Source organism: Fistularia commersonii, chromosome 8, assembly GCF_037954325.1.
Source record: "Fistularia commersonii isolate RoL2024-O1a breed Wild chromosome 8, RoL_Fcom_v1.0, whole genome shotgun sequence".
Lineage (NCBI taxonomy): Eukaryota > Metazoa > Chordata > Actinopteri > Syngnathiformes > Fistulariidae > Fistularia > Fistularia commersonii.
In genome coordinates this window covers 6,616,054-6,637,815 of record NC_141291.1, presented here as the reverse complement: position 1 = coordinate 6,637,815, position 21,762 = coordinate 6,616,054, and the positions used below count along the sequence as shown (strand labels likewise).

The following is a 21,762-nucleotide window of genomic DNA, read 5'->3' as shown; positions in this document are numbered from 1 at the left end:
AGCACTGACCTTTTTTCTGAGTCTGCCTTGCCAGGGGGAGAACCTGCTGTCCCACCGAGCTGGTCCAGGTTCCAGAGGAGCATTGTGTCCTCCAGGGACACCCCACGATGACGGGGAATCTAACCTGGGCCTCACTAGTAGCTGAAACCTAATTTGACAATCTGCTTCCACGTAACATCTCGTGGCACGCCTCTGGCGCTGACAACGTGCCTGTGGTGATCTTCAAACATGGAGGCTACTTCTCCACTCGCACACTCTACCTCTTTATTGCAGATGTCTGGCAGCAAGAAATAGCCCCTCAGCAGTGGAGGGACGCACATCATCGCCGTCTACAAAGACTAAGAGGATAAGTCCATCAGTGGCAACAGCCGTGGCATGTCACTACTCGCTGTTGCCGGCAAAGTCCTGGTCAAAATCATGCTGCCCGGACTAGTGGATAACATCTCAGAGCAACTGTTGCCTGAATCCTAGTGTGGATTCAGAAGGAACAGAGCACTATGGACATGGTCGTTACAGCAAGGCAACTTCAGGAGTAGTGCAGAGAACAAAACCAGGACCTTTTCATGGCTGTCATTGACCTATCAAAGGATTTCAAAACCGTCAACATGGAGCTCCTATGGAGTATCCTTTTGAAATTTGACTGCACAAGTAAATTTGTTACACTTCACTTTTGTTGCACTTCAAGTGCTTCAATCAAGAACCATCTTTTTGGGGGGGTTTTAGACATAGGGTCTTTCAGAACAAACTAAAAAAAACCAACTTCACTAAAACATCTGTTTATCAAGAGTCCTTACACCACTCTACAATTGTGAAACACTGGCACTGTTGGCACAGCATAAGAATGCTTGAGGCCTTTCACATCAGATGCCTACAATGCATCCAGGGTATATCCTGGGGGGGCCGTGTCCCCCACACGGAGATACTCAAGACCAACTGCGTCAGCATCGAGGCCACCGTCGCCCAGTACTAACACTGGAATGGCCATGTCATCGGGATGGATGATTACATCTTAGCCGCCGCTTTGCTGGTGGCCAGACATGGCAATACAAAGACCAACTGAAAATCCTAATGAAGAAGTTCAACCGAAAGCCAACCCAGCCGGAGGACACCACAACTGAGCGCCACCTGTCGGAGGCTCTGCCAACAAGGAGTGCAACGACATGAGGAGAACCGAACTGATAGACAGATGAACAAATGTATAAGGAGACATGAAGCTAGCACCATATCTACACCCCCTACCTGTGGATTCACCTGCTCTGACTGCGGCAGACAGTGTGGATCAAGGATGGGGTTGAAAGGGGTAGAAACCCTTGCATGGGGTTGGAGACACTGTCTATCAGAGCTAATACCTTTGCCATCATTCTCTTCTCTCCCACCACCTGCAGAGTCCACAGGTATGCAGCGGTTGCCCAGAAAAAAGGTACCAAAGATATTGTAACTGTGGGGGTAGCTGTGCTTAAAAAGAAATACTTTCAAAGCAAAACCCTATGCCAGTACCAGTTCCCTTAAACTTTTCTCCCACTTTCAGAATTTGAAAATGTGTCTACTATAGAAAAAAAAAAAAAAAACTTGATGAAGATTTACAATCTTTCATAGCTTTCAGCTTGACTGAATCTAATATTGTATCAAATTTCAAACAGTAAGGAACTGGTGTGTGTTGCTGTAACTGTGGAAGTGAATCTAAGTAATCTATGTCAGAACTACTAAAATCCATCTAATACTTGGGAACTAATTGTATTTTTGGGGAAGTTATGCGTATTATCTGAACCAATATCTATGCTCTGTCTATGCTCTCAGTGGAAAAGGACTGCGCGTGAAACTCGCATAAGGGGAGGGACAGAGAAGTCGGAACGGTAGCATGTATTCAGAACAAGGTGTCAGCCGCTTGATAAACTGTGCCTCATAAGCAGGTCACTTTTGGGACTATTGAGCGCACCTGAGTATAAGCCGACTAAAAATAAATAGATGCGTCCGTATGTTTCGGACATTGGGTTCCTGTGTCTTTAAGACGCAGGTCGTCATCACGTGACTGATTAGCGCCAATCGCCTGGATCTGAATTTCTTTAAATCACGGCACCGACTACTCCAAGGTGTGTGGTAGATTTGTTTGTTATTATTTAATTTTTTTTATTTATTTATTTTTTGTCACAATAGTTGTCTCTTGAATGTCCTAGCCCGTAGAAAGCTTCCCTTCACGGAAAAGTGTCAGTTTGTGTTGAGCCTCGTCTGAATCACGGTCTGTGTTTATGTGTTTTTTTGGTATGTAGCCGTGTTATTACTCGAGCTAGCTTCACCTGGCTATATTACCGTTTGATTAGTGTGTGTGTGTGCGCGCGTGTGTGTGTGTGTGTGTATATATATATATATATATATATATGTGTGTGTGTGTGTGTGTACAGGGGAATGAATTGTTGAGATAGGAAGGAAAACATAAACCTATAAGCCTCAGATGTCCACATCATAACATGAGATGTTTACACAGAAACATTTTAACTTTTAATGAAATACATACCAGTAACATCTGAAAACACATACTAGAAATGCCTTTCCAAAGATTAATAATTGAAGATTAATTGAAGATTAATAATAAACAACACAAGGAAAAGTTTATCCATCCAACTTGGTCCTCCTGTGCACAACAAGCATTAAAGCTGTCGTCTTCTATGTTGCAATTGAATAGCCTCAGAATATCACGGTAAATTCATTGGTCCGATGTGAGGAGGCTAAATGTTTTGGTGGCATGAAGGTCATTAGTGCCAAAAATCATAATTTAGCAGCATTATTGTTTGAGCCAGTGTTCAAAGCGTGAGAAAAAAGTAGTGGTATTTCGGTATTATTGTGATTTCATTGGTGATATTTTCTTAAGTCAGGTCAACCACCTAAAAGGAGAGTGAGGAAATTCAAGAAATATACAGAACCTGTATCTGAAAGACATGAATACTTGAATACTGGTGTAATAACCACATCATTGCTATTGCTTTCTAGCGCTTTTGACTACTCTGTTTGAGTTTTTACAAGTTAGAACTATTCAGTAAACAATTTATCAAAATTGCAGCATTGTTCAAATTAAGTTTGAAATCTCCTCTTGGCTAAAAAGACAATTGAAACTTGTAACTGAAAAGTTAATGTAATGATGTTAATTATGATTATTTTCTGAGCTGAGTTGCTGTATCATAACTCAAACCCTGCTTCGAAAAGCTGTGCAATGCAAAATGTGCTCACTGCAGCCATTAATCCTGACTTCCTCATCTTAATCAAAAAAAATAGTAGCACAAATTGTTTCATTCAGTGTTTTGTAGGTTCAAGTGTTTTCTATTGTTACTGATCAATTTGAATGTATTGTTGTTATTTATTCAGTTTTTTTAATGTTCTTTTTCAATGTGAAGTGGTTCAGTCAGGCAAAAAATGATTATAATTTAAATAAGGATTTCTTTTTTTTTTAATTTCAGACAAATCTTTTCTGTTATAGACAAAAAACAATGTCAATAAAGTTATTCTTTGTTGCAAATTGATCTATATTTCCCTCTTTTTTCTTTAATGTCAATAAGGACACAATATTGTGCTGAGGTGTACATATAAGAATTTTCTTGACAAATGATACTTTATAGTTGCGGCAGAGAGTAGTGGGGGTGCACAATGTTTACTTCTTCCTGAGGGGGGTAACAGAAAATAATTGACAAGTACGGCCATATTGTATGACTTTTTCCCCTTAAGAGGCTTTCCTTTATTTTTTTTTGATCAAACCCTGTTAAGTTTCACATTAGCCCTTAGTTCTGCTGTCGTGTTTAATCCTTTTTGTCAAGACACCCTTTAAGCAAAAGTTTGAAATGAGGGTAGAATAGTAATGGAGCAGGGGATTTGATTTTTACTCACGCTTGAACCCAACAGCCAGAAAAATGACTGTAACATGAGATTTGATTTTATTCTATAAATGCGTTGTAAAAAGGGCTGTGGAGCTTCTCAGTAAAACTGGGTCTGGTTGGTTTTGTACCTGCTCCTCTTTTTTGTTTTTTTGCATTGTATATTTTTGTTAGTTTTCCCTTAATTTGGAGTTTTAAAGCCATTTTAACTGGTGCTTTTCAAACATTTCATTCAACTGCAGTAATGCTGGATTTAGGATACACCTGTGATATTATTCCTTATTCTGTGGAGAGATAGAGGTTCTGAGTTGGTCTCCAATATCCCACAGATCTCAAGCAAACGACATCATAGGTCATTTCCAATAAAAGACACAAATAATAATAACAAAAGTCCAGTAACAGGAAACTTACTGGGGCCCTTTGCTCTACCAGGAGTCAGAATTAAAGTGACTTAATACCATCATTTTTTTCATCTCACTTTATTATTCAAACTGATTTATTTTAAATTGCAAAGCCACTTTCACCCAATATATGCACTGACTAAATGATAAAAAAGAGAGACCAAGCAGACAAGGGCGTTAACTTCAGCACAGATTCAACTTCAGATTCCGGTCAAACAACTTTGTTACTGCTTCACGAAGTTTCCCTCAGACCAGCAGTTGCCAGACCTGTTAGTCTGCCAAAGGACTCAGGGGACAACAAGCTTTTTTTCCTTTTTAGCCCTTTGCTGAATCATGAGACCATTTGTATTTTTTCTTCTCTCTTCTTTGCAATGGATGATCCCTCAAACTGAGGGAAAAGGTGAGTCATGGGAAAATAATGACATAAAAAAAATCAGGAAAACCAAATTTCACCTGTATACACTGCTTGTAGCCGTCAGCCCGAAGATGCACCTTAACTCTTTAAACTCTGACTATGCTTTCAAAAACCACTTTTTCAGTGTGTTCGTTTTTCATGTTTGCTTTAAAATATACACCCAGGTTTCTTTTGGAAAACCTGGAAACATTTAAGTGTAGAAATTCCAAATATGCACAGATTAGGATGGAGTAAATGTTGATCCAATGAAAAGCGTACAAATAAGAAGTTTTAGATGTCGCAGTCAGTTAAACGCTCCAGGCTTGTTCATGACACAACACACACATTCCTTCCCTTGATAGTGTTTAGCTGTAAATTTGAATTTAACCATGTATAACCTGATCGCGATGCATCCTGATTTGAAACTTTCAAAAGAAATAACTTGAGGATGAGTATGAGCAAATATTTTCCAATATCTAATGACTTTATTCCATGGTTTAATTTGAATGGAGAGAAAGACTTGACTCCCCAAGTTGTAGAGATCAGGAGTCAAGCATGAGGAATGCTCCATGGTGACTGCTTTGAGAATAAGATTTAATCTGCAGTATCATGTTTGAGATGATGCAGCTTCGATAGGTTTGTTCTCAGGCATTGGTAAATGGCAAATATAGTTTTTTATTTTCGTTCAGGGTTGCTAACAGTGAAAACCCTGTGCTGCTGGAATCTGTGTGTTTCGTCTGTCACAGCTGTGCCACAGTCATAGTTTTTTGGTGTTTTAGAGCCCAACAACTTATATTGATCCTAATATTGTTTGTCTTAATTGAGTAATGTATGAATTGTGATTTTAATTCTTAAATTAGTCTAGAAGTAAATTACAACAAATACATATGTAGTTTACCAAATAGTGATGATGAAGAAGATGATGGCCAAGATTCCATTGACACTGTCTTGATTAGATAAAAACAGATTTTATTAAATAAGTACGGCATAATGTCTCCCAATCTGTCAATGTCACAGGGTTACATAGCTCTGATTTATTGCTCTCTTACTTAAACAGTACCTTTGGGTCAATTAGGATGGGAAGCGTCAATAACAGATGGCCTTCAATTTAACCAGTCTGAACTTTTAACCTTGTTCCCTCTGGCCAGATGTCCTACCCATATTATAGGTGACACGATTGTTGACCCAGACCATTTGCGACAGTGCAGATACCTTGCATACTAAATGATAATTATTCCACTTCTCGGTCTGACACTTTCCCTTTGCAGTTGGGTGCTGAACTTTCTAACAAACAGACCCCAGTCAGTCAGTCAGAGTTGTAAACCGGATATTGGGCACCAAAACTGTAAGCACAGGGATCTCCCAGGGTTGTGTGCTGAGCCCCTTGCTGTACACCCTCCACCTATGACCGCGTGGAATCCTGAACCAACACCATGAAGTTTGCGTACAACACCAGAGTCACTGGACTCAGGGGAGACGCTACAGGAGCCTGAAAGCAAAAACAGGAATGTGCAAACAGTTTTTCCTGCAGGCTGTCAGACTCCTGAACTCCCTCCAAACCCTGACTGACTGCCAACACTTCACTAGAGCCACTTAACTCCCCCTCCCTAATTCAAACTTCCTTCCTTCTTAGGTACTATTTATTACTGACTTAAATTATTACTGTTCAATAATGTACTGTACTGTTTTTAGTACAACTATGCAAGCCATCTCCCATACTGTTGTGTGTGTTAGCATTGTGTCATGTTATTATGAGTTATTCTTATTGCTATCAGCCCGGTGCAGAGGGAGCATACAAAGTAAGAATTTCATTGCACTGTCTGAAATTGCCGCATTCTTACAACATACATGACAATTAAAATCTTGAATCTTGGAGACACCATTCAAATGACGATGTCCATTATTATAAACCATAATATTCAGTTCTACTTTGTTCTAACTTCAACTGTATTTCACTCGAGCTATGAAGCGCATTTGCAGGGATTAGAGATCCACATAATACCCATGCTTTTATGTAAACACATTTTCATTTCATTATTTCATTTATTTATTGCATCTCCTCATTTCTTAATCTCACGAAAAGCCATCGAGAAAAAGCGGGGCAGGGTTAACAAGTTTAGGTTTGTTGTTGGGTTTTTTTGGTCTTACTGTTGATGAAAGTGTATCAAGGTGCGATTTCCCCTCTGTGTTCCCAGCCTCCACAGTCACCTGCCTGAAGTCAGAAGAATGTATCCTTCCCTGCCAGTTCCAGTCTGATGGCAAAGGTGCAAGAGTGATGTGGTTTAAGAAAAAGGCTGTGGTAAGCTGTACACGCTACGGAAACACCAGCTTTGTTGTGGGTCACAACTCCCCGGCGGACAAGTACAAAGGAAGAACAGACCTCTACGGTGACCTGGTCCTCGAGGGCAATGCGACATTGTTGCTTAGGAATGTCACGCCACATGATGAGGGCAAATACTACTGCATCACATACACAGCGACGAGTGCGAATGAGTCCGGCATCATCACTCTGGTTGTAAAAGGTAAAGGGCTAATACTTTCTCTACCCCGCAAAACGTAGCGTTAATTTTAGCGAAGAATAGTCCTTCTCAGTCCCAGACTCTTGGCTTTCCTGTCCTCTCTGCTTCCTCCACGCCCTCCTTTGACCAACAGTAGCCTGTTGTTGACTTAGGCCACAGCCAATCGGTATGTTTTGATTTTTATATTTGGTTTTGGCCCAAGTTTTACGCTGAATGCCCTTTCTGAAATAACGCTCTGCATGAATCCTTGCCTTGCCTCAGAAAGACGCTGGCTCGTGGCCCCTGAGGCTGCATTAAGAACCAAATCTTTATGAATTGTCATAAAACCACCCAAAGTTTGAGCATTGTTGGAAAGAAGAGACCAATGCGTGTGTGAAGATGGACAAATTGTGAAGCATCTGCTGAACTTCACAGAAATAATTGTCGGCATAGATGGAATTTATTGGCTGTCTTGAGCCAGTAAGAATGTAACCATAGAATTCTGGTAACGGCCATCTTTCATTTTTAAAGACCAAGGCAGAAAATGCCTTCCTCTTTGCTCATCTTTTAAATTCAGTCTATCTCTGCAGCTCCAGTGCAAGAGGTCCTGATTGGCTTCAGTGACAATGCCATCATATGCAGAGCAGCCGGAGGCTACCCGGCTCCAACGATTGCCTGGTCCACACACCCACCAACTGTGGATAAGCAACTCCAAGTCAAAACCATGAGCCAGCAGAACTACCTTGGTTTCTTCAACACTGACAGCTCTCTGAGGATGACAGAAAATAGCACAAACCAGACTTACATTTGTCGCGTGACCAGTGAGATCAATGAAAAAACTGCTTACCTGAAGCAAGAGGGTAAATAAGTTCTGCTTCTTTGGTATAGCCGCCGTATGGAGTAGACCCTGGGACACACTCTGTGTTTCTGTTTTTAGTATCTCTCCAGGCTTCTCCAGGCAGCAGTCTGAAGATCCCCTGCACTTTGCCCCACAGCATCCCTCAAAGTTTTAACCTCAGCTGGACATTCAAATACCTGGATCCCATTCTCACCATAAGACACAATGGCCTAAGGTCTAACGTGACCATCTGGCAGAGTTGGAGGCCTTATGTGTTCAAAGGCCATTCACCATCACACAGCCTGACCTTGCAGAGTTTGACGGTGGAACACTCAGGGGTTTACACATGTGAGATCCAAACACCTGATGATAAGTACATCACCCAAATTGAAGTCCTGGTAACCGCAGGTAAAAACATCACTGGCCTAATAAAGACACCTCACTTCCCATATCTCAGGGGGTCCCCATGGCTTTCAAATAAGGTTCAGGGGAAAAAACAAACACAAAAGAGTGATAGAGAAGTGGCTAAGACTTTTTGGTGTAATTATGGAGTAATAACAAGAAGGTGTCCCTGATCATGATGACATCTGTCAATGGGTCATTTTAAGGATCTGCAGTTTGTTTTAAATCACATACGGCTGTCATGATAATCTTATCATCTCAGTGGATGTAACAAAATGCAAGAACTGAATGTGGTCGATGACAAAAATGACGGTTAGACAAACAAAACCTTCATTCCTTAATTTTATGCAGTAACTGCATTAATACAACCACTTCCTATGAAATATGGGGAATTTGTTATCGCTAACATTCAAGGACAGGGCAGGGAAACTTTCCAACATTGTTAATTTTTATACAACATACAACAATGTAAATAATCCCCAGATGAATTATTGGCATCAGGGCAAGAGATACCTCTAGCTACGAAACACTATGTTAGCAAGAAGCTATGTTCACAGTGACTTGGATAATCCTGATGCTTGTCAATGAATGAGGGTTGAGGTTTGGAAAATGAGTCACCTTGTTAAACCTCTTTCAGACTCTACATGGCAATTCTATGTGGTTATCCTGGTCCTGTGTTGCCTTCTGATCATATCTTACTGTGTGATGGGGGTCCTCAGCTGCAAAAGTAAGTACAAAAATGTGATTTTAGAACATTTTAATGCATGTGCACATGCACACTCGCACACTATACAGGGGTAATTCCTATATTATGCACCACACATTTTACATACAATGCTAAACGTACTTTTAAATTCATAGAATTTGACATGATTCATGAAACCGAATTAATTTTTTGGTTTGTTGTCTTTTATAGTTCAACGGCTGACTGAAATCAGAAGACAAAACTCAACTGAGTCTAAAACACCATTTATCCATAAAAGTTAACAGATAATGACCTTATTTCTCTAATATATTTTTAAGAGTACTACAGATGCAATATTTGCTTTAGGAATGCTAACAGAGAAGTACAGAGAAGTTCAGAGGGAGCTACATTGCATTGCTTTAGAACTAGAAAAAGCATACAACAGGATGTGAGAGAGGAACTCTGCTATTGTATGAGGACGTCTGGAGTGGTAGAGGAGTATGTTAGACTGGTGCAGGACATGTATGCTAGCTGCGAGACATTGATGAAGAGTGCTGTAGGGGTAACAGAGAAGTTCAAGGTGGAGGTGGGACTTCATCAGGGATCAGCTCTGAGCCCCTTCTTGTTTGCAGTGGTGATGGACAGGCTGACAGATGAGGTTAGACGGGAATCTCCTTGAGTCATGATGTTTGCAGATGACACTGCGATCTTTAGAGAGAGCAGGAAACAGAATGGGGGAAATCTTGAGAGGTGGAGGTATGCGCTAGAAAGGAGAAGAAGTTGCAGCAAGACAGAATACATGTGTGTGAATAAGCGGAACCTGACTGGAACAATGAGGCTACAGGGAGTGGAGATCAAGAAGTCTGAGAATTTCAAGTACTTAGGGTCAACAGTCCAGAGCAACAGAGAGTGTGGAAAAGAGGTAAAGAAACTGGCTCAATCAGATTGGAATGCCTGTAGAAATGTATCAGAGGTACTATCGAAAATCAAGAATCAAGATTTTTAATGGTCATTGTGCAAACACAGTGAAATTTTGCAATGAGAAGACTATCAGCCAGAGTTAAAGGAAAGGTATACAAGACAGTGGTTAGAGCAGGGACGCTGTATGGACTAGAAACTGTTACATAGATAAAAAGACAGGAGGCAGAGCTGGAGGTCGCAGAGATGAAAATATTGAGGCTCTTTCTGGGAGTGACGAGAACGAATTGGATCAGGAATGAGTCCATCAGAGCAACAGCACATTAGTTGTTTTGGAGAGAAAGTCATAGAAGCCAGACTGAGATGGTTGGGTCATGTACAGAGGAGGGAGAGTGACTATATTGGTAGACGGATGCTGGAATTGGAGCTGCCAGGCAGGAGGTCTAGAGGAAGACCAAAGAGAAGATTTATGGTTGTAGTGACAGAAGGTATGAAGTTATATGGTGTGAGAGGAGGATACAGAGAATTGGGATAGAGGAGGTTGATTCACTGTGATGACCCGTGAAGGGAAAAGCAGAAAGGTAAAGATTTGTCTCATATTTTTTTTCCTGTAGCAGAAGGACAGGGTGAGCATTTGTACATTTTTTTGTTGGACTTTTATTTGAATAAAATTATTATTGTACAGTTAACTGGCACCTTGTGTGTGTGTCTGTATGAATCAATAAATAAGTGAATGTTTTTACCATATGTAAAAAGTTAACTATTAACTTTTGAGTAACTTTAGCAACCATATATTTTATCGTCTTGAGAAAGATACTGAGCTCAGTGTCACAACCACATCAGACAGTTTGAATGAATATTTCATCAAATGATGCTGTTTGAATTAAATATTAACACATCAGTCATGATGCAGTCAAGTGAGCAGAAGAATTTGGTTGTAGTAAACCAGGGGTGTCAAACTCATTTTGGTCCGGGACCAGTTAAATCATTACTTAGAAGTAACGCTAACTCCAAATTTATTCCTTTGTTTTAAGGTAAAGGAGGTAAACGGGTAAATTATAAAAATCTTTATATGTAATAAACTGTTCCTCTAGAAAATACATGACGAATTAATGTTAAAAAATATTAAAAAAAGAATTTATGAAATTACACCCTTAAAATATTGTTTAGTTAAAAGAAAATTTGCCACTAGAATTTATTAGAAAATGGATTGGTAGCATGTATAAGAGGAGGTATAATGTTTACACGGCTATTCTGGTTATTAAATCAATCTTTTTAATTTTGCCCATATTTTTTCCCCTATCATTTTTGTGTTTTTTATAGAAATAAGAAAAGAAGAGATCGTTTAAACAATGTCACTAGACTTTTTTTTTATCAAAAAATAATTTTGTTTTCAAAAAAATACATTGCAAAGTTCCTTTTTCATTTTTTTTTTTTAAACCCACTGTATAAAACCCCTAGATGCATGTGAGAAAAAACGCACAGGCCACACTAACACAAAGATTTGATTTCAGGCAGGGGGCCGCAAAATATTGTTCTGACGGCTGCAATTGGCCCGCGAGTCTGAGACTCCTGTATTAGACCTCGACTCTGCAAGACTGAGGGACTGAAACAATGTCTAGCTCTGGAAGCAGAATGATGAAAACATTCAACTCCTCGGAGAAACTTGGTTGTGGATGGAAACTGCCATCCCTACATTAAAACTTGGCAAATAGGAAAGATTCTGATAATGAAAATGTTTTAGTTTTAGATTTGTGCCTAAGCTACTCTGTGCAGTTCTGTGATCACATTTTAAATTTTTGATTCTCACAAGGACTTTTTTTTAGACTGTGTGAGATACACATTGCTGCACAGTATAGCAGAGTGAAGCGCTGTGGCCATGTGATGCTGTCAGATCACCTTGTGCAAAAAAAAAAAAAAAAAAAAAGGTAAAAAGGTTGCCAGATCATAAGTGACACTCAAGTATAAATGTTTATTCAAACCAAACAAAGTCATAATTGTGCCACTTTGGTTACATGATTCACATCAAATTACAGATAAAGAAACACAGATAAATTGGAAAACATTGGCAACGAAACAGAATCAGCGCACGACGTGTCACTTGGTGTGTTTGTGTGCGTCACAGCAGACGAGGGTTCTCTTCTCTGTAGTTGTAAGGGTCTCCGGTGAAGGGCAGAGGAGGAGGGTGGTTGCAGATTCCCATCAGGAAGATGATGATGGTGCCCAAAGTCATCACCGGTGTCACTAGGAAGAGACAGAGGCGGTCCACGGTGCGAGCGATGCCGCTCCAGTTATCTTTCTCCTGCGGACAGAGCGTTGGGATCACCGAGATGAATCAGACATGATGGCAACTGAATTCCTTGTACATCTCAAAATATTAGAATATCATTATAGTTCTATAATTTTATCACTCATTTCAGAAAGTGAAACCCATACATTTTTAAGATTCATTATATAGTGAAATATTTTAAGCCTTTATTTCTTGAAAGTGTGATGATTGATGATGACAGAAATGTCAGACTTCTATGCACTCAATACTTGGTTGGGCCTCCTTTGCATCTATAAGTGCATCAATTCGGCACGGCACGGAGGTCATCAGCCTGCGGAACTGCTGATTATTACTGGCGTAAGAAGCCCTGGGTGCTTGGATATTGGCCTTTAGGTCATCTGCATCGTTGGATCTGGTGTCTAATATTCCTCTTGACGATACAGTTCAGCTAGTTTGCTGTCCAATCAAGCACAGGAACACCATGGCCTTTGAACAGGCTTCGGTACCTTTGGTGGTGCGAGCAGGTGCCAAGACCTGCTGGACAATGAAATCAGCATCTCGATCACGCTGGTCGACAAGAAGAAGCGTGAATTAATCAAAAATTTCCTGGAAGATGGCTGTGTTGACTTTGGACATTGGAAAACGTAGAGAACCAACGCCAGCACGTGTCATGTGACCCCCATCAGATTGGAAACTTCACACTGGACTTCAAGCCACGTGGATTCTCTGCCTCTCCACTTGTACTCTAGACTCCGGGACCATGGTTTCCAAATGCCATGCAAAATTTACTGTAATCTGAAAAGAGGACTTTGGACCACCAAGAAATCCCGTTCTTTTTCTCTATAGACCAGGTAAGACATCTGTCAAATAAGCAGTCTTCCCCATGATTGTGTAGCCTACTGACCTAGATTGAGAGAACATTTAACCCTCTCTGGCTCAAATTAAGTTGTGGCGTAATTAGCTAAGTAGCATTTAGCTGTCGCAAATCTGCAACATCTGCCTGGAGAAGGTTAAAGGCTTTGGGAACCTTTGCTGGTGTTCCGAGTCAATTATCGGATAAAGGTTTCACACCATGACTTTGCAACACTGAACTTCTTTTTTTTTTGTTACAATATTTTAATTTTCTGATAGTGAATTTGCATTTTCATTATATGTACGCCACACTCATCAAAATTTCAAGAAATAAAGGCTTGAAATAGGTAATGTGTAATATTTTTTATACTCATATATATATATATATATATATATAAGATAGTAATAGTCTATATACATAAATATTTCAATATGCATGTGTAATGAATCCATATGAAATATGGGTTTCACTTTCTGAAATGAGTGACAAAAATATTGAACCTTTTCATGATATTCTATTTTTTTGAGATGCGACTGTAATGAGTTTATTAATATCCAAGGTGCAGCTATGGTGTAGGTTATGCCATAGGGTGTGTCACCATGTGTTCCTACACATGGACCTGCAGAAAACAATTCCCTTCCAGTTTCCGAATCATGGATATAGCAAAAACCAGAGTGTTATTATTCTTTAAGAGCCACATGACTCACACTGAAAGTGAAATGTAGGCAGAGACAACAGAACATCTGCGGGATGAAAAGCAATTCTCTCACCTCGTTGTAGTCGTTTTTATTGCGCATGTGTTTGATTATGTAGTTCGCTCCGTCGACGGCTGGCTTGATTTCCCCATACAGCTGGTCGGTTACACCTCCATCCTCCTGCAGCTTTTTCACTGGACACACACACACAAGGAGCAGGTCACACATAAGAATAAGAACAACTTTATTTATCTCGAAGTAAATTGTTGTGCCAGAGTTTCAAGTAAAACATAACAATAATAGATAATAGTAGGAAGGAGGGAGAATAAGAAATACAAATAAGAATATAAAGTGTCAAAGTCATTTCAGATGTTTCAAATTTCTCAGTTGGAGGCCAGTTAATAAACATTTGCCAAACATTTGGATGTAAACCGGTTTTCAGAAACATTAAAACCCATCATTAAGGTGCTGATCAGCTGACGGATACTGTACCAGCTGCGTGTGTGGGCCGCGTCATCAGGCCGTGCCGCTCTGACTGCCTCTCGAACATCAGGTCGCTGCGGGACTTGACGCTGTAGTACTCTTCTGCCGAGGCAATGTAGCCCACTGAGCTGGATCGCCGTGGCAACGCCCCGTCCCAGTAGGGCTCCGCCTCCGAGGGCTGAGACATTCGCAAGATGCGAGGCAGCCGCTCAAGAAAGAACTTAACAAATGATAGTAAAAATTATTACACATGTTTAAATACAAACAATACTACTTTGAAGGCAAACAGAACTGTTACCTGGCATGAATGAATAAGAATAACTGTATTTATCCCGAAGGAAATAAGAATACCTGGCATGAATTACCTGGCATGAATGAATAAGAATAAGAATAAGAATAAGAATAAGAATAAGAATAAGAATAAGAATAACTGTATTTATCCCGAAGGAAATTGTTGTGCCAGGGTTACAAGAAAAATATAACAATAATAAATACTAGGAGAAAAATTGTATAAACAGTAAAAAATATGAGAAACAGGGAGAATAAGAAATACAAATAAACTATAAAGTGTCTAAAGTAACAAGTGTGAACTATAAAGAGTCTTAAGTAACAAGTGAAAGATAAGGAGTGCACAAGAGTATGAAAATGGATGAGGGTAACATTTTTAAAAGCTAAATGAGGGAAAATATTCGATTAGACCAAAGGCGGCAAGAGAGGTTACTGATTCAATTAGAATTCGGAAATGACCGTTCTATTTTAAGCTCTAGACCTCCAAAAGTAATGTTGCCAGTGATTTATGGCACTAACTGTGTGTGTTCTTACCCTCTTAGTCCACCCAGACATTATATGAGTGCTTGGAGTCCTAAAGTGTAGGTTAAGGACCACCACGCAGTTCAACACCACCACCGTGACCAAAACCATGATAAACATCAGGTACCTGAGAAAGAAAGAAAGAAAAAAAAAAAAGACAGAGAGAAATGAAACCAACGCCCCTGAGATCAGCTTCACTATATGAAGCCTCTCATTTCGGATCATAACGAGTATCTTTGTATTGGTGTTCTTGTGCTCGGCCTACTTGACTATTAGTGGAACAGACATGGAAGTTTCCGGGAGCCTTTGAGAAATCAGCAGCAAGAAGACGGACTGTGCCAGCAAAACCGAAATGGACAAGGTCATCTTCTCCCCACCTGAACACGCACAACAAGCGCACACAGCACACTAAGTTGTTTCCCCCGCAGATTTTTCAGATATTTCTTTCATATTTGGATGCACGCAGCAATTTCTCGAGAGGAGGATAAATGAGTACGGACTGTCGGCAGGCAGGTAGTAGACAAGTGAGGCCAGGAAGGAGATGAGCACGCAGGGGATAATGATGTTGACGATGTAGAACAGAGGTTTTCGCTTGATGATCAGGTAGAAGGTGATGTCCTGGTGCTTGTTGCTCTCCATTGGAATGTGCTTGTAGGTGTTTTTCTTGGCCGGCCGGTGAATGACCTCCCACTCACCGTTCTCTGCCCAAAGGGGAGGTTACAATAATAAGAAAAACTAAAAATCACACTCGTATTGTGAGTATTCTATTCTTACATTCCAAACAACTTACAAATATATAATGCAGTCTAAACTTGGGATCCCATTATCACCGTTTTTTAATACTGTTAACTGATTTCTACCTGTACATAAAACTATTGTCTCCAAAAGTATTGTCTTTTCTGAAGACAGATAGAACTTTCTTTTCATTCCTTTTTTTTTCTGATCATTTGCTCACTTGGGTTTTTCAAAGCATGGAAAGATATGTGTGTTTCTGTTCATGTATATCCTTGTGTTTCCCTTTACCGGTCCAGCCAGCAGGGTCGATGATGATCCACTCCACTATCCACTTGCTGGTTTCATCCTCTTCCTCCTTGAGGAGCATTCGAATTTCTTTGGCATTGTATGTCAGTGATCTGTAAAATAAATTGGGAAATTCATTTGTCCGGTGAGCAGACGCCTCTTGACAAGTAACAATGACGGCAAAAAAAAACACTCGGGTGTTAAGATTTTCAAAGAATCTTTGCCTTTTTTTTTTTAAAGCAACATCTTCAACAGTCTTACGTGAATTTGAGGGTGCAGTTCTGCCAGTCGAAGGGAAAGTAGTTGACATTGATGGAACACGAAGAGCGGAAGATGGCAGGGGGCAACCAGTAACAGGCCCCCTCCGGATTCACCAGCACATTAGAGTAATAAGCAACTTCAAACTGGGCATCATTGCTGACAGAAGAAAGCAGTGAATAGACATTAATTTACTCATCATGACGCTTATTCTACAGACAGGATCTCCTGGGGCTGAAGCAAATTCCAACTGAGATAGGAGATGAGATGTATTTTAATGATACCACGCTTGGGAAACGGTTTCACAGCAGCAGCAGCAGCAAGACAAAGTAAAAATACATGTAAAAAAAATAAATAAATAAACTCTGAAGGTTAAAAGTATAAAGTATAATCTCAGAAATGATGTGATTTTTCTAATGTAAAATATGTGATGTGGCTCAAAAAAGGTTGGAAAACACTATTTTAGATTGTCAGAGTGAGATGGAGAAACTAGAGCAGGGGTCTTTTGCGTCCCCCTGCCTGAAATCAAATCTTTATGTTAGTGCGGCCCGGTTTCATTCAGTGGGTTTCAAAAAAAAAATGGGCAAGGAAAAAATGAAAAAGTATCTTTCCAATATATTTTTTGCTTCAAAATTTGAAAACAAAATGATTTTTTTGATTAAAAAAAGGTCTAGTGACATTGTTGAAATAAGCTTTTCTTTTCTTATTTCTATAAAAACCACAAAAACGATAGCAAAAAAAAACTGCAAAATTAAAAAGTTTAATTTAATAACCAGAATAGCCACCAGTAGCCTTGTAAACATTATACCTCCTCTCAAAAATGCTACCAATCAATTTTCTCATACATTCGAGTGGCAAATTTTCCCACAGTGACAAGATTTTCTCTTCTAACGCAACAATATTTTTAGGGTGTCATTTCATCAATTCTTTTTTAATATACATTTTTAATTTTTAATTTGTCATGTATTTTTCTTAGAGGAACAGTTTATTACATATAAACTGTTACATATAAAGATTTTTATAATTTACCTGTTTACCTCCTTTACACTAAAACAAAGAAACAAATTTGGAGTTAGTGTTACTTCTAAGTAATGATTTCACTGGTCCGACACCCCTGACCTAGAGGAAACCTATGCAAGTAAGGCAAGCTTATGCAAAGGAGGATCATCTAACTGTGAGACAACAGTACTATCCGCTGTACCACCGTGAAGACACAAAAGTAAATATTCTGTGTTTCAGGATTTGAAAAATAGAGGAAAATGTTGTGGGGGGACTGACTTGTTTTCAAGGACGATCTCCGGCAACCACACCATGCTGGAGGGGAGGCGAAGCATGTCAATACCATCGAACTCTGATATGTTCCACGAGAGCCGGTAGTCTGTCCATACCTGTCGGACACAGGAGACACTGGTATGAATATCAACAATTACAACATCGGGAAGATTCGTAGATTTCTCAGAGGATACAGCGCAGATATTCATCCAGGCTCTTGTCATCTCTCGTCTGGACGACTGCAACTCCCTCCTTGCCGGTGACCCGGCGTTGACCATCAGGCCTCTGGAGCTTATTCAGAAAGCGGCAGCCGGCCTGGTGTTCAACCGTCCCAAATTCTCCCACAAAACTCGCCTTCTTACGTCCCCACACTGGCTCCCGGTAGCCGCCCGCATCAAGTTCAAGTCCCTTGTGCTCGCGTACCGGGCGGTGAATGGGACGGCCCCGTCTTATCTCCAGGTTATGGTCGAGCCACATGTCCCTACCCGTCCCCTTCGATCTGCCACCTCTAGGTGACCGTCCACCCCGGCACCCAGAGCCCCCGGCTGCCGATCGAACCGGTCTCGGCTCTTCTAGGTCTCGGCTCCTCAGTGGTGGAACGAACTCCCGAAAAAGGTCAGAACAGAGGGGTCGCTGTCCATCTATCGCCATGAGCTGAAAACATACCTCTACTAATGGCACTCAGCCCCCAACCCCCCCTGAAAAAAAAAAAACAAGAAACGAATGTATATATGTATGTATACGGTTTTGAGATGGCTACTTGGGAGAGTGGTCACTTCTGACTTCCGACTACTGGTACTTCAGTGACTGAAATGCACTTTTTGTGAGTCACTTTGGATAAAAGCATCTGCCAAATGACTGTAATGTAAATGTAATTTAATGTAATCTGAGGTAGAAATTCTTCGCAGGCCGTATGAACTTACATGATCTATCCACACATTGGTCAGCAACGTCTCATCTACTTCTTTCTGTAGCCGAGGGAGAAAGTGGACTTGTGTTACCACAGGTAAGGGAGGTCACTTCTCAACCACAGGTAGAGCGTTTTGATTTTTAAGACATTTTATTACTTTTAAACGACAAACACAATACCAGAGAGATGAGGTTAGAGAGTGTGAGAGCAAGGTAAACATCCACAGCGTCCTGCTGCCTCTTGACGGGACGCAGCTCTTTGTTGTATCCTCTCTCTTTGAAAAGGTAGTGAATCAAACGCTCTTCCTCGTTCCTGCACCAGCACTCTTAAATACACAAACACAAAGGATCATTTCAGGGAAACGTCAGATATATCTTATTACGGGTATATTATATAATATATTCCCGATGTGTATCAGGAATATGGGGAAGAAGGTCTTAAAAGGCGCAATCAAATCCAAACATTGTAATTTAGATACCGGACTATAAACCGCTACTTATTTCACGCGCTTTGAACACTACGGTGTAAACAATGATGGGACTCACTTATTTTTGGGCTACCGAGTTTCATGCCGCCAAAACATTTAGCCTTGCCACATCAGTCTAATGGAATGACTGTGAAATTCTGAGGCTGTTCAATTCCGACACAGAAGAAGACAAGGAAGACAAAGATAGCGATCAGCTAGGGTGGGACAAAGCAGTGTTACAGGCACTGTGCAAAAAAGAAGCATTTCCAGGGCGTATTTGTGGATGTTACCGCTATGCATTTAATTAAAAGTTAAAAAATAAAATGAAAAAAAATCTGTGAAAATACCTCATGATAGAACGGCCTACATATGTACACATATATTTATTTGTTTATTTTCAGCCAGTGCGGCTTATATTCAGGTGTGACCAATAGTCCGGAATATACGGTACAATTGTTAAATTATCCAGACATTAAATAAACTCATGCCGTGGTTCGGTAAATATGTTCAACAATATTTAGTTTTTGTCTCCTTGCTCAGGTGTTTCCTTCATACTGTTAAAACAATGTTGTGTCAATTAAAAAAAAAGAAAGATATACACCTTTATATTTGTAAGAGTACTACAGATGCAGTATTAGCTTTGAGAATGCTTATAGAGAAGTAAAGAGGAGGCCAGAGGGAGCTGCATTGTGTTTTTGTAGACCTTGAAAAAGCATATGACAGGGTGCCAAGAGGGGATCTCTGGCATTGTATGAGTAAATCTGGAATGGCAGAGAAGTATGTTAGACTGGAGCAGGACATGTATGCTAGCTGTGAGACAGTGGTGAGGTGTGCAGTAGGGGTAACAGAGAAGTTCAAGGTGGAGGTGGGACTTCATCAGGGATCAGCTCTGAGCCCGGTCTCGTCTCACCACAAGACAGTGGTGAGACCAGCGATGCTGTATGACTTGGACACAGTAACAGTGACGAAAAGACAGGAGGCAGAGCTGGAGGTCGCAGAGATAGGGATGCTGAGGTTCTCTTTGGTAGTGACTGGGAGGCTGTATAGGCTCAGGAATGAGTCCATCAGAGGAACAGCACATTAGACGTTTTGGAGAGAAGGTCATGGAAGCCAGTCTGAGATGGTTCGGTCATGTACAGAGGAGGGATAGAGAATATATTGGTAGACTGATGCTGGAATTGTACCTGCCAGGCTGGAGGTCTCGAGGAAGACCAAAGAGAAGATATATGGATGTAGTGAGAGGATATAAAGGTAGTTGGCGTGAGAGAGGAAGATACAGAGGATGGGTTAGATGGAGAAGGTTGATTCGCCGTGGCGACGCCTGAAGGGAAATGTCGAAGGAAGAAGACATCTTTATATTTGAGTATATTTGTGTATATTTGTATATATGAACTACTCTTTTTGTTTGTGTTGAATGCACAATTGTAATGCTTTGTATGAAAAATACAACTTCAGTAAAATTGCTGTGACTTATTTCAACAGCATTTTTTTCAATATCTTCTTTTTTATGATTATTCTTAATAGATCTAATTTCAGTTCAAATATCCCTTTATTGTGAGATGCCATCAGAGGTTAATGCTATTCAATTTTTGTAGTTAGTATCTCTTGATAAGGAGAGCAAATATTTCTCAACTGAACTTTTTCCGACCAATTAGTTGTTTGAGGTGCAGAAGAAAATCTATTTTAACAAAGTGTCACCTCCAGTTTAATTTAGTTCAGATTCATTTGTAGTATCTTTTATTGAAACCTTCAAGGTGCAGGAAAACAAACTGGGTAAGAAACAGTGTGACGTTCTTTGTGCTGGTCAAATTTCAGCAGTTGACAGCTGCCCTCTTAACAAATTTATACCACTATGACATGCAGCCGGATGTTTATTCACACATATTTTTCATTTTCAGATCCACCCTTCTTTTACAAACTTGAACTTTCATCCTAAATGGAAGAGTGTCCTCACAGCTGAATGACTACTATTGATTTTATTATGTTTTTATTCCTATTATTTGTAGTACTCCACTTGTTGAAAATAAATAAAAAATATCAAAAATACTGGAAATAAAACTCTGATTTCCTGACATGTGGCCTGAATTTTTCTTCATTTTTTTGTGGCCAATTTTCAGTGCAAAAAAAAAACATATATATTTTAAGCTTTTAGTTTTTCCCCTTTCAACCCTGAGGTTTACCAAGTTTCTATTGAGGTCAAGCAAATCATTTTTCGATTTCTGAAGTGTATTTGTTTGCCCATACTCATTTTGTGTGCCTTTCTGAACAATATCAACATTTTCTGCTAATTTCCAGAGAATTCAGGTAAAATGTATTTTGACAGATCCGTCGAACCAGATTTAAAATCCTCCCCGTCCAATCATGCGTCCTGGTTATTCACATTTAAATGGCTTCATCAAGGAAATAATCAGTTTGGAGTAAATTAATTGTCTGGTCTTCACTTTTACAACTGAACTGAAACCTCGCAGGTTACTCACCGGCAGAGAGCAGGACCAGCAGGAACATGGAGCCTAAACCACAACACTGAAGCCTCATGTCTGAAGGTTGCTGAAAAATCCTTGAGTCCTTTTCTGCTCAACAACCCTCTGCCAACCAACCTCCCGAGTGAGTGACAGGCAGCAGCTGCAGAAATGGAGGGGGAGAAAATAGAAAACAGGCAGCAAAGGCTCAAGCAGGCGGCTGCGGTCACCTACCCTGTGTGTAAAAAGGGAGTGGAGGGGTGAGGGGTGT

General features: G+C 40.2%; 2 protein-coding genes across 3 annotated transcripts; one reads left to right on the top strand and one right to left on the bottom strand.

Moving 5' to 3' along the window:
• Positions 1-26: 26 nt before the first annotated feature.
• Positions 27-11,927, top strand: LOC147231745 (V-set domain-containing T-cell activation inhibitor 1-like). Of its 2 annotated transcripts, none has more exons than XM_086150797.1 (6): positions 27-2,090; positions 6,851-7,177; positions 7,744-8,013; positions 8,091-8,399; positions 9,031-9,120; positions 9,310-11,927. In XM_086150797.1, exons 2-6 carry the CDS (start codon positions 6,931-6,933, stop codon positions 9,378-9,380), a joined length of 987 nt encoding a protein of 328 aa, XP_086006923.1. In that variant the 5' UTR covers positions 27-2,090; positions 6,851-6,930; the 3' UTR covers positions 9,381-11,927. The 2 variants fall into 2 exon arrangements, with proteins under 2 accessions (XP_086006923.1, XP_086006922.1); XM_086150796.1 differs by lacking the exon at positions 27-2,090 and adding an exon at positions 4,538-4,661 and having other exon boundaries at positions 9,310-11,851.
• Positions 11,928-11,948: 21 nt separating this feature from the next.
• chrnd (cholinergic receptor, nicotinic, delta (muscle)) lies at positions 11,949-21,643 on the bottom strand. Its single transcript, XM_086150792.1, has 12 exons — positions 21,510-21,643; positions 18,746-18,891; positions 18,580-18,624; positions 17,663-17,772; positions 16,388-16,543; positions 16,130-16,239; positions 15,607-15,807; positions 15,372-15,483; positions 15,119-15,233; positions 14,306-14,516; positions 13,889-14,007; positions 11,949-12,298 (listed from the first exon to the last, which is right to left on the bottom strand). The coding sequence occupies exons 1-12, from the start codon at positions 21,565-21,567 to the stop codon at positions 12,116-12,118; spliced, it is 1,566 nt and encodes a 521-aa protein (XP_086006918.1). The 5' UTR covers positions 21,568-21,643; the 3' UTR covers positions 11,949-12,115.
• Positions 21,644-21,762: the final 119 nt, after the last annotated feature.

Bases quoted from the DNA above. Each gene is read 5' to 3' on its own strand.
- LOC147231745 (XM_086150796.1), top strand. From the start codon at position 4,595: ATGAGACCATTTGTATTTTTTCTTCTCTCTTCTTTGCAATGGATGATC. The intron at 4,662-6,850 runs GTGAGTCATGGG...CTGTGTTCCCAG, and splicing joins CCCTCAAACTGAGGGAAAAG to CCTCCACAGTCACCTGCCTG. The intron at 8,014-8,090 runs GTAAATAAGTTC...TTCTGTTTTTAG, and splicing joins TGCTTACCTGAAGCAAGAGG to TATCTCTCCAGGCTTCTCCA.
- chrnd (XM_086150792.1), bottom strand. From the start codon at position 21,567: ATGAGGCTTCAGTGTTGTGGTTTAGGCTCCATGTTCCTGCTGGTCCTG. The intron at 18,892-21,509 runs GTGAGTAACCTG...TGTGTATTTAAG, and splicing joins GCTGGTCCTGCTCTCTGCCG to AGTGCTGGTGCAGGAACGAG. The intron at 14,008-14,305 runs GTACAGTATCCG...GTGTGTGTCCAG, and splicing joins GCGGCCCACACACGCAGCTG to TGAAAAAGCTGCAGGAGGAT.